This window comes from Mobula hypostoma, chromosome 9 (genome assembly GCF_963921235.1).
Source record: "Mobula hypostoma chromosome 9, sMobHyp1.1, whole genome shotgun sequence".
NCBI lineage: Eukaryota > Metazoa > Chordata > Chondrichthyes > Myliobatiformes > Myliobatidae > Mobula > Mobula hypostoma.
This window is the reverse complement of record NC_086105.1, coordinates 91,521,705-91,534,114: the sequence shown is the minus strand read 5'-3', so window position 1 is coordinate 91,534,114 and position 12,410 is coordinate 91,521,705. Positions and strand designations below refer to the sequence as shown.

The 12,410-nt window shown below is 44.4% G+C and overlaps 2 protein-coding genes across 3 annotated transcripts in view; both read left to right on the top strand.

The window, feature by feature from the left end:
- The window catches only part of si:dkey-43p13.5 (homeobox protein unc-4), a 29,316-nt gene extending 22,070 nt beyond the window's left edge, over positions 1 to 7,246 (top strand). The window contains exon 3 of the mRNA XM_063059551.1: positions 6,830 to 7,246. Within this exon, the coding sequence (XP_062915621.1) occupies positions 6,830 to 7,246 (417 nt within the window). The remainder of the gene's footprint in view (positions 1 to 6,829) is intronic.
- Positions 7,247 to 10,228: 2,982 nt separating this feature from the next.
- micall2a (mical-like 2a) overlaps positions 10,229 to 12,410 on the top strand; it is a 110,026-nt gene continuing 107,844 nt past the window's right edge. The window contains exon 1 of one of the 2 annotated variants that reach the window (XM_063058666.1): positions 10,229 to 10,554. In XM_063058666.1, coding sequence (XP_062914736.1) covers positions 10,412 to 10,554 — 143 coding nt within the window. In that variant the 5' untranslated portion in view covers positions 10,229 to 10,411. The remainder of the gene's footprint in view (positions 10,555 to 12,410) is intronic. The other variant, XM_063058668.1, reaches the window with a different exon arrangement.

Sequence of the window (12,410 nt, the reverse complement as noted above, 5' to 3'; positions counted from 1 at the left end):
GAGCTGAGGAGGCTGACAAGTGGCTTGTGGCCTGTTTCAAGTAGGAATTTGGTGTTTATCAAGTAGCAGCTGAAGCATTCACAAGTCCACACGAGAGCCAGCATCTCCTTCTCGATTTGGGCATGATGCTGTTCAGTAGGAGTCAGTGCTCTTGATGCATCTGCCACCGGTTTCCATACACCACTGCAGTTTGGCATGAGCACTCCCCCTAGGCCAAAGGATGAGGCATCTGCTGAGACCTTGGTTGCTTTGTTTGGATCAAAGAATGCCAATATTGGCAGACAGATAAGCTCTGCTTTAAGTGAAGAGAACGACTTCTCCTGTGGTGTGTCCCAGGTTCAAACATTTCCCTCAGAGAGGAGGTCACTAGGTGGCTTTGATTTCTCTGTCAAATCTGGAATGAACTTCCCCAGCTGGAATTACTGTGCCTAGGAAACTGCGGGTCACTGATACATTCATAGGTTCTTCCATGTTCTGAGCTCCTGCCAGTTTGTCTGAGTCTGGTTGCACTCCCTCCAAATCTGCAGATCCGTGTTTCTCCAAATCTGCAGATCCGTGTTTCTCCAAATCTGCATATCTGTGTTTTTTTTGTGCAATGGTTCAAAGTTTCAATTTAATGTCAGAGAAATGTATACAATGTACATCCGGAAATGCTTTTTCTTCACAAACATCCATGAAACATCCATGCCCCAAACATGAGAACCCCAAAGTCTCCCCCAGCTCCCCCCTCCCACGTGTAAGCGGCAGCAAGCAACAATCCCCCCTCCCTCCACTGGCAAAAAAAAACAAGCATCACACTTAAGCGTGAGCAAAGCAATAGCAAAGGCACAGACTTTCAGTTACCCCAAAGACTTGGCGTTTCACACTGACATTCAACATACCACAGATTCGCTCTGTCCCTAATAAGGGGGAAAGAGGTGACTCCATTTTCCCAGCGAGCAGGGAGACATAACAAACAACTCGCTGGTTTACAATGTTAAAAGTCCATTACATTGCTTTTTTCGAGCTCTGTGCCTGAAGATCGCAAAGATCCCGGGTCTCCAGGAACACAGCCACAGATATCCCAACTCCCCTGACGACACACAGGTCTCCTGTTGTGATACTGACCCTCGATCTGCTCGTCTCCAGAGCCCCGAGCTCATAGGCTTCCAAATACAAGCGAGACTCTCAGGCTAAACCCTTAGCCTGCCGAACAGCGGCCGGTTATGAAACCCTGAGAACGGGTCCCATTCCCGCAAAGAACCGAAGTCAGCATGTAACTCTAGGTCAGGGTCTTCATAAGAACCCTGAAAGGGGAAAATAAGGATATTAAGGATGGAAATAGAGCTGTTTCCGAAGATGCAAGCAAAGGAGTCACTGTGTAACGCCAGCTTAACTCTGCCACCGGCTCTGGGTTTGGGGTGATTCCTCCCTGTTTCAGTTTCTCCAAGGCACCTTGAAATGTTCCTCACTTGAGCCTCCAAAGATGAATATATTGTTCATATGGCAGTCTACTCCTTCCAGTCCCTCCAGAATTTGGTTCATCCTCTTCTGAAACCATTCAGAGTTACCAAAACGGAGTATATATTCGTATGGTGTGATTAAGGTTGTGAGCTTCTGTGACTCAGGAGCTAAACAGATCTGCTGGAACCCTGAGTTTTCATCTATTTTGGTGAAGAACTTTGCTCCAGCCAGCATACTCAATGTGTGATCAATAGAGGGCAGAATAAACTTAACCCGCCCCACTGCACTATTCAATTTTGTTAGATCAACACAGATCCTCACCGTACCATCGGGCTTAGGAACAAGAACAATTCCTACACACCAGTCAGTAGGTCCATTTACTGATGTCCAGTGCCTTTGCTGTCTCGTTCACCTTTGACCCCTTTGTTTATCAATGGGACTGGTATACACCTCACTGTGGGCAGAGAGTAGGGCATCACTCCTGGCCTCAGTCGGGTAAGGTACTCTGCTTTCAGTATCCCCTGGCCTGTGAACAACTCTGTGCACTTCTGCCACTGAACGTTCTTTAGTGAATCCAACCTTACGATGAGGTTCAGCTTCGCAATTGTCTGCCATCCCAGTATTGATGAGAAGAGATTCTGAATAACATAGAGATCCTCTTTTAACAGTTTCTTATTTTTACAGATGGAATTAGTAAACATTCCTTTCATACTGGGCTTATGTTTCACTGACCCCATGAGCATTCTCTTTGTTGGATTTAGTGTAATGCCTGATTTCTTTGCCAGTTTTGTAACAGACATTCGCGGATGGCTGTGATATCTGCCCCAGTGTCCATTTTGAATGTCACTGCCTCATTTTGCAACTGAACTGTAGTGCTCCAGTCTTGTCTACTTGCAACTAGAGCCCCAAGGAAATTCTCTCTTTGTCTGAATCGTGGTCTTCTTTGACCTCCTGAAGAACTGTTTCAAAGGTTCAATTTAATATCAGAGTAATGTATACAATATACTTCCTGAAATGCTTTTTCTTCATAAACATCCACGAAAACAGAGGAGTGTCCCAAAGAATGAATTACAGTTAAATGTTAGAACCCCAAAGTCCCCCCAGCTCCCCTCTCTCCTGCGCGTATGTGGCAGCAAAAGGTGTCTCCATTTTCCCAGTGAGCGGGGAGACATAACAAACAACTGGCTGGTTTACGGTGTTAGAAGTCCATTACGTCGCTTTTTTTGAGCTCTGTGCCAGAAGATCTCAAAGATCTCGAATCTCCCAACTCTCCTGACGACACATGGGTCTCCTGCCGTGACACTGACCTTGATCTGACCGTCTCCTGAGCCCTGAGATCCTAGGCTTCCAAAGCCGAGATGGACTCTTAGGCTGAGCCGTTGGCATGCCGAACAACAACGGTCGGTTATGAAACCTCGAGAGCGGGTTTCCGGAGATGTGAGCAACAGAATCACCGTTTATCACCATCATTACTCCACTCCACCTCTTCACTTTTGAGCAACACTGGCTTTTATAACGGCCAACTCTATTCCATGGTGGCATTTCACTTCTTTTATTGGACAGAGCTCTTTGACGTGGAACGGAGACTTGCTGCCTCTCCTGCAGTTTGTCATTTTATCTGCTCTTAGTTTTGCTTATCTGTTTTGTTTGAGCTCAGCTCTAACTGTCACCTCTTTCTGTAGTTTTTCCGACTGCACCTTGTTTGTACTCTTCTTTTTGTACAGTTTCTAGCTTTACTTCAGCATCCTTTCATGCCTGAGTTTTGCCTGCTGCTGACGAACATTCGCAATCTGTCTGACCATAGCAATCGCTTCTTCTAGTGTGAAATTTGCCTACACTTGAAGTTTTGCTGACAATTTGGTGTCTAGTAGCCTGGCCACAATCCTGTTTCTGATGAGCTCATGACTCAGATTTCCATATGCACAGTTGTCTGACTTTCGCTTTCCTTTGAAATCTTCTTTGAATTTTTCCACACTGTTTTGTACCCCTTTTTCTGAGCATCTGTCAGTCCTAATCCACCCATGATGTCATCTGCTTTGTCACCCATGCACTATATCAGTGTGCTTACTTGATGCTCTTCTGAAGCCTGAGTTAAATTGCTTGCATCCTTAAATCTCTCAAAGTGTCTGCCATCACTCAAAGTCCCCTGGTTTAGAGAAATCAAATGTTTTTTTTTGGGGGGGGACATTATTAGATGATTAGATGTAGGTTCTGCAGGTATTTGCTTCGTTTTCCTGTTTGTTTATTTATTATTTTATTTATTTGGACTACAAATGTCTTCTTTTCTCTCCCTGAGAGTTTGACTGACTTCTCTGCTGTGTCTATGTCTCGGTGCACTTCTCCAGGCTCGTGGCCCAAAAATTATAACAACGTATCCACTTTTGGGTGTACCTTGAAGGTGTTGCCTGGTTATCCTGGCCCTTTCTCAGCTCATGTCTCAAGGTTAGCAAACTGGCATAGGCAGTTTAGGTTGAGTCTTTGGGTATTTGTCATAGATATATGCCAACAAGGACATTCTTACTGAAAATTCTGTCTTGTTGGGGATCTCACTTGGTTTGTAGCATCAATTCATTGACGATCAACCACTTCTGACACCATGCTGTGTTTGTTATTGAGGGATGGTGCAGAGCAGACCAGGACGGCAGCGTGCCGGATACTCGACTGAACTTTACTGATGTCTTTGCTTGTACAGTATGTGAACTCCTCCCATATGGGAGTGGCTAACTGAGTGGCACAGGAGTAACACTATTAACTGCCACCACAGGTAGACAAAACTTGCATTTTAGATTTGAGGATCCTCCTGTATTCTTCAACACATGCGTCAGAAAAAACTTGGAATCAGTGTGTGGTCATAAATGTCACCTGTGAACTGCAGCTGGATTGTTGAGCTTAGGCTGATTTTGGCCTTGTAGTGAAGGCCGTAGATGTTGAACAGTTTCCCAATGTCCTGTGGAGGCTTGTTGGGGATGAGGTGTAGCACTGCAGTAAGAAACATTGAGATAAACATTGGGGCAATGATGTAACCTCAGGTGATATCTGCCTATACTATGATTGTCTCTGTGTATAATATCCAGGCAACACTCAGTGATCTCTAGATACCTTGTCTGAGATTCTAACAATATTCACCATGTAACACACACAAAATTCTGGTGGAACTCAGCAGGCCAGGCAGCATCTAGGAAAAGAGTACAGTCAATGTTTCGGGCCAAAATGTGTGTGTTGCTTGGATTTCCAGCATCGGCATGCTTTCTCTTGTTTGTGTTTGAATATTCACTATGTGGTAGTTTAGATTTCTTGTTACTGGCTATGTTTCCTGTTTTAATTTCTTTGGAACCTGATTCTAAATAACTCTCCACGGATGATGCCTGAGCTGCTAAGTACTTCCCAAGTTCTCAGTTTTCTTTGCCTGTCTCTTCTTTTTCTAATTGCAGCAGATCCGACAGTCTAATCTCATATTTCATTCCTCATATTCTCTTTCTCTCCTATTCACAATTTATTTGTTATGCTTTGCTAATTTAAAAACCCTCCCAATGTCCTGGTTTTGGAAACATTGGCTCTTTGAATCTAGTATTAAATATTTCTAATTAAGTATGGATGTAACATCTCCTCTGTGAAATCATTATCTCTCAAGGGAATGTTGAGAATAATGAATCATTTCTTCAATGTTAACCTATTAATTTCCCAGTCTTTCTCAGAATTGAAAGTTTCAATTTGAATCCAGCTTCAAAGTTTGCCACATCACTTCCAAATTTGCAAATGTGAAATGTTCCCATTTTGTAATGATTTTTCTGCAAATTATCCTTTGCTACAACATTCCTAATTCACCTTTAATTGTTATACAAAACTTGTTGTCCAATTTTGTTCCTCAGCATATTGTTCTAAATTGAAGTTCCTCATGATTATTACACAATACATATTCAATATTTCCCAATTTATTGATTTATTTTGTGCCCAATACCCCTTCACTATTATAGTGGCCGTAAGCCACACCCCGTCGTAATTTTTTGTTAATCTGTAGACCTGCTGCTCCTACTAAGTTCTCACTGCACCTGTGTACTTGTACAAAAAGTCATCTTTGACTTTAATCATTCTGATTTGAACCTTAATTTCAAGAAAAGATCCGTTCTCCTTGCTGCCTGTCGCATTGTTTATAAAACACTTCTTGGGTCACAACTAGAGTATTGCACCTACTTCTGGTCACCACACTTCAGAAAGGATGTGAAAATCCTGGAGAAGGAACAGAAAGGATCTATGAGGATGGTTTCAGGGGATGAGGGATTTCAGCTAGATGGTTAGATATGATGCTGAGGTTATTCTTGGAGCAAAGAAATCTGTGGAGAGATGTAGACAAGATGTGAGCGATTTAGACATGATAAAAATTGTAGAGCTAATCCCATTAGTGAATGGTTCAAGGACTGGAGGTGCAAACTCAAAGTAATGGGTTGAAGTCACAGGATGGGTTAGGCAATACGGATAAATGACTGTAGAAAGTAGCAAGCATCTGGAACTACTTAGCTGCTGAGAGGGGGCAGAGATAGGTAGTAAGCCATTCAGGGCTTTGAAAGAAGAATTGGATAGACACTTGGGCAAAAGTAATTTGCTGGACTAGAAGGGAATGTGACTGATTAAAAGTCAAGTGTTTGGAACATTTGATCAGATTAGAAATAATGCTTCAGTAATGGTTCCAGATCAATCCTTCTTTCTAGATGGCAATTGATTTCATTCATCATGTGGTCAGATGTGGCTTCCTTCCTTTTAAATCTTCCCAGCTTCCCTCCTTTCTCTGATAGGGGCGACGCATCACAGCGACCACATGGAAAGCAGAAGGTGATCTAAATAGTCCAGTGGTCCTTAACTGACTCTGCACCATATCATCAGGCTAATTCACTGGTTGATCACTGTAAATTGCCCTAATGTGTAGGTGGGTGATTGAATGTGGGAAATTGATGGGACTATGGGGAGAAAATAAATTACAAGAAGATAAGGATGGACAGGATTGTTGTGAGAGCTGAAATAACTCAATGGGACAAATAGCCTCTGCCTTCTCAGGAAGAACTAAAAAAAATCTAAAATCTTGCAATAGCAAAGAAAGAGGAAGAAAAAGTCATATCTGTGGAGAGAGGGAGAAAGGGTGGTTATAGTTCTTACTTTAATAATATCGGTTCAGGAATAAATACTGGGCTGGACACAGGAGAGAACTCCCCCGCTCCTCCTTAAAGTAGAGAGTTACCATTTTATGTCCACTTGACCAGGCAGTTAGACTTAGTTTAACACCCCACCTGCAGCTCATTGCTTCTGACAGTGCAGTATTCTATGGGAGACATAGGGCAGTTAAGTACAATGTAATGAGATTATTCCACAATTAATTGAGGGATTTATTCTGCAGGTTTGGTTCCAGAACCGCAGGGCTAAGATGAGGAGGCAGTTAAAGCTGCAGGGCAGATCCTCGGAGAAGAGCAAAGCCCAAGAGGCAAGCAACAGGGCAGAGGAGGAGAAATGCCGCCATCTGAGTATCGATGTGGTCACTGACAAGATGGAGAAAGCCACTCTCCCCTGGCCTGAATCCCAGGTACACCGAAGAGAGCACCTAGTTGCTCCCCTGTTCCAGACAGTGGTCCAGGGCATCAGAGACAATTCCAGGCCAAGCCCCAGTCCAAAGGAGATTCGCAGCTGCAGCATTTCCACACTCCGAGCAAAGGCGAGGAAACACGAGGCCGAAATACACAGTGGGGCTGCCCAACTGCTTCCTGTCTCTGCAGGGACTCAAGAGACAATTGACGAGGTCAACAATAGTGATTTGTAACTGAGTGAGCAGATCGCAAGACACCCAGCGCTGGTGTCAGAGACTGGTCGCACTGTGCACAATTCTCAGAGGGGTCTTGCAACAGAGAGACTGTGCAATGGATGGACACACAGTGTTGAATACACAGAGAGACTGCACAGAATGTCCAACACAACCAGAGAATGTGCGTGGAGGCCCTGTAACACAAGGAGACTATATTATAGTAAGGGGTTGTGTAACATCCAAACTGGATATTAGCTCACTAAGAGATTGTATAAAACTAGGGAGAGCATGAACAATGGTAAGCCACACCTACACAACTAAGGTGAGGGACTGGATTTCACCAGGGCTGAGTGAGGATGACATGTCTAATTCTTTGCAGGACATTGCTTGAGGTTTAATTGAACAACGTCACGACAACTCCTGCGGATAGCAGAAGCGGCTTTAGCAGATATGCTCTTTAAGAAGTGACTCTATGCAATGGACACAGAACTGTGCATGTGTTATGACAAATACTAATTGTGTGGGTATCAAGCATGTTATACATAAATGTAAAACTGTGTTGCATTAAACTAAAAGAGACTGTGGTGATGTGCTAAATAGAGGAGCCCATTTAATGCATGTGCCAGTCAATCTCAAACTTGCAGTAGATTAATTCATTCTGAGGGAACAGCACCATCTAATGGATCCCATGCACTGGCTCCAGGGTCACCTGGTTAACAATTCCTTTAATTATTTTAAAATACCTTCAATTGCAAAGAAACAGAATGTGGCCATTCAGCACCACAGGGCTGTTCTAACAATCATAGCACTCCAAATCTCATCCGTTTCCTTGCCTTAATGTCACTTACCAAACACAAATTTGTTAATCTTGGTCTTGAAGTTCCCAAAGGCTTTTGAAGCAGAGAGCTGGTGGTTTCTTGTATTACAAAGTATGTTCGCAGTTTACTCTTGAAGGGTGTAGGTTTAATTTTAATAGTTGTGGAATCTTTGGTATTCCTCCCCAAACCGATATTTAACCTAACAATAGCGACGTAGTGTTCTGGAAACACTCTACAAGTCAGGATGTATCTGAGGAGACAGAACAGAATTAAAGGTCACAAAAGCACAATGTTGACTGTTTCTATTTCACAAATGCTGCCTGACCTGCTGAGTTCCCCTCCCCCCCGCCAAATTCTCTGTTTTTTGTTTTAATTTTATGGCATTTACAGTTAAGAAAATCATTTAACACTCCACTCAATGACCTTACATCTGTGATGAGAACTCGCCCAGTGAAAGGGTTGTTGATCTGAACTGCTCTTCTCTCTGTTCCCTACTTTGAATGTTCATACTTCCAGTTTTCTCAGTGACAAGTTAAACATTGTGACTTTAAACTTGCAAGCTACTCTTGTAATTAAATAGATTGTAATCCAATCTTTAATTGGTGATATCACCACAAGTTTGGAACAGAAAGTTGCATAATTCAATTTAGGTTGCTTGACACTATTGATTCTACAAAGTGAAACAAATTAATACAGTATTGGAACATCTGGAAGTAATTTCCCTCATTAATTATGTAAATCTGGACCACAGTATACTATACCATGGTAAATGCTATCAGGGTGAGTAGTCCTAGAGCACATATTTGTGCACAAAGTCCTTCAATAAGGTGTCGAGAGAGTGCTACACCATCAGGTACCATCCTTCAGTTGGTGTGTAAGCCTATATTCATCAGGGAATTCTTTAAACAATCTCTGGGCACTCCTGAGAAGGAAATTAGCAGGTCACCGTCTCACTGGACCTCCCTCTGAGTAATCCAGACTTGCAGTTCCTCTGTTATAAACGTGACTATGTTTCAAAAGGACTTCACTGGCTGAAAGACACTTTGCAACATCCTGAGACCATGGAAGGTATGATATAAATGCAAGTCATTATTTAATAAATTCCACTGACAGAACAACTAAGCCACAAAATTCTCAAAACGGGAAATACTCATTTGAGGTGGAGACCATTAATGGAAAAGAAAGGTGCAAGTCTTTCACTGTCCAAGGGCAGGGACGTTGGTCGGTGAAAGTAACTGGTTCAGCATTATGCAGCAAGCTAATGACCCAGTCCAACAAAATGGCCAACATCTGTACCTTGGTTCGCCTCAACCACCAGCTGATCCCTCCTACTGGGATTTTGCTAGATCTTGAATCTGAAGGTAGTGAGGGGATGATGAGGCACGGGTGAGGTTGGAGAGAAAAATGCTGGAGGAGACAGTGATAGGTGGGTGGGGAATGTGAAGGGCAAGGAGGAAGGATGCTATGGTAAGTGAGACTAGTAGTGGGAGACAAACAGAATAGTGTATAGAGAGTCAGGAAGGGAAATGAGGAGAGGGTGTTGCACAAAGGGTTGGTGATGAGATGAGATAGTGGAAAGTGTAGGTGTAGAGGGAGATGGGAGAGAAGGGATTGGAGATACAGGCTGGTAGGGAGAGGAAGGATTATGTATGAACAAAGGATAAAAGGATTGATAACTGGTTGCCATCACTAGCTGTCCAGCTCAAACGTGGGAAGGACTAACATGATGCTGGAGGTGTAAAAGGTGCTTTGCAACATGGACGCAATGGGCCGAATGGCCCGTTTCCTTGCTGTGTTACTCTGTGATCAAATGTAGGAAGGGCTTTAGTTATCACAGGGAAGGGGCAAATTTTCCCCCAGTATGGGAGGGCTAAGATTATTTAATTGTGAGAGGGTCCATTTCCTTGGAGTGGGAGGATCTCTCCCGGGATAGGCGGAGTCAAATGGCGTGGGCGAGACTATCAGCAAGAGTGGGAGGGGCTGTCCTTATATCAGGGTGGCTGGGGTTATTTTTTTAATAGGCGGGAGTGTTGATCTTATCCCGAGTGCGGGGAACTCCTTTGGGTCTGACCGGAGTTGCTGTGTGTGGTCCTGTGTATCGGGCAGCCCGTAGGGATGCGGGCAGACGCGCTCAGTCCCTTTCACCCCTTCCCCGCGGTTGTACCCTGTGCTGACACCTTCTCCGAGCGTTTGTTCCAGTACAGCCGGTCGGCGTTGTCTTTCCCTCGTCTCCAACTTCTTCCGTGCCTCCCTCATTCTCGCCTGTCTCCTCCCACTTTCTCTTACTCACTCGCTTGCCTCCTCACTCCGGTCCGGCAGCTCCCGGATTTGCTGTTCGTTTCATCTCGGTGCCCCTGGTTCCCCCATGGCTGCGATCAAAGCCCTGCAGCAGTGGTGTAAGAAACAGTGTGAGGGATATCGCGACGTGGAGATCACTAACATGACCACCTCTTGGCGGGATGGGCTGGCTTTTTGCGCCATCCTACACCACTTTAGACCCGAGCTCATGTGAGTTAGTCACTAATACCGGTCTTTATCCCGGATCTGGAGGGAACAACTGTTGGAATGTGTTTCTGTGTTGGAGGGACGGGAGAGCGAGTGGCGGCTTGTTCGGCAGTGAATCCGGCACCCGGTTGATTCTACACCGCGTCAATTCCCTGTATAACCGGTTCTGTGTGTGTGTGTGCGAGAGAGAGAGCGAGGGGGGTGGGGGGGGGGGAAGAACCGGCGTTTTATTGCTCAACGCCGCAACATGTTGGTAATGGGGTCAGTCGCAACGGCCATTCTCTACAAGTGGAGAGAAGTGTGCGTGTTGGCTACTATAGCCGAGTTTGATTTGTGACTGGCGCTGCCCAATCCACAGATGTTTCTGATATAGTTTTTGTTTTAAAAGGATGATATTTAGCGCCAGTTGTGTGGCTAATGACGAACAGCTGCACAGATTTTCCCGAGAGGTTCGGCTGCCGGAGTTTCCGAAATTGCCTAATAGTTGTAAATCAGCATTTAAAAACGGTACATTCCGTCGTCTAAATTAATCCAATCGTCCCACCCCCACAACCCCTCTCAAATGTAAAGTTTCGCCCCGTGAGATCGGTAGCCAGGTGAAGTGAGCGTTCCCCGGACAGTCATGGAAAGTGCAGAATCCCACACGAAGTCATGGACACGTTGTCGGGGTTGGGTGATTGTCAATGTCGGGATATGTGCACAAAGTATGTGGCTTGGTCTTGGCATCTGTGATGGGGTCTGGGGCTAAGATTTGGGTTGTTTGGAAACTATCCAAGGCTGAAGTACTAGTATTTCAGCATGAGGGGAATCGGGGGCAATGGCGTTTGGGATCGGTCACTGCGAGGGAGGAATATTCCCAGCTTCGTACAGAGTTGAAAACCAGGTCTGGAGTCACACTCCGGTGGCCTGCAGAGGGGGTATTGCACTGTTGGAAGTGCCCTCCTTCAGATGAACCAAGAACTGTGTGTGTGTGTGTGCTACTAGCTAAAAGTAGAATAATGAGTTATTTCTGATGTCCTAGCCAATGTTGTTTCTTGCCCAGTGTTATTACAACAAACATCTGGTTGTTATCAGGCTGGTTTTCCATGGAACTCACTTGGCATAAATTAGCTGTCATAGTCTTAAAAAGAGATGGAAGGAACCGCAGATGCTGGAATCTGGAGCAACAAAAAAGCCTCTGTTGCAACTCAGCAGGTCAGGCAGCATCCATGGAGGGAAATGACCAGTCAATGTTTCAGATCCAGTCCTTTTATCTGGAATGTAAGAACAGAGGGAAATAACCAGTCTAAAGAGAGTAGTGGGAGGATAAAAACAGGCAAGTAATGTGTGGATGCAGGTGAGAAAGGGTGACTCCTCCTTCACAGTTGGGAAGTACTAAGTGACTCATAACATGGGCTGTCCTTGAAAAGGAAGGACATCAGGGGTGTCATGTCTTTAACAAGTATTTTTTAAAATGTGGTTAGCTTTTCCTCGAAGTAGTCATTACAAAAATGCTTTGAGGGAGAATGGGTCACAGGTAAAGTAGTGGAGTCCTGAAGAAGGGTCTTGGCCTGAAACATTTCCAAAGCTGCTGTCTGACCTGCTGAGTTCCTCCAACATCTTGTGTGTGTTGCAGAGGGAGAGCCCTGTTGTATCAGTCTTGGGTTTATGACCGCATGTTTGTCGTTTTGCTGAAGTGGAGAAGGGATTTCAAAGGACATACTTTATAAAGATAGGCTATACTGAGTTGAGGAAAATTGGCTCATTTGGTTTCCTGATGAGCTTTGTAGCTGCTTGGATTGAAAGGAAGAGGAAGAAAAGCATTGTGTTTTTGTTCTGCTTGCCCCAGCGTACTTCCCAACCTTTACTTTTAAAATTTA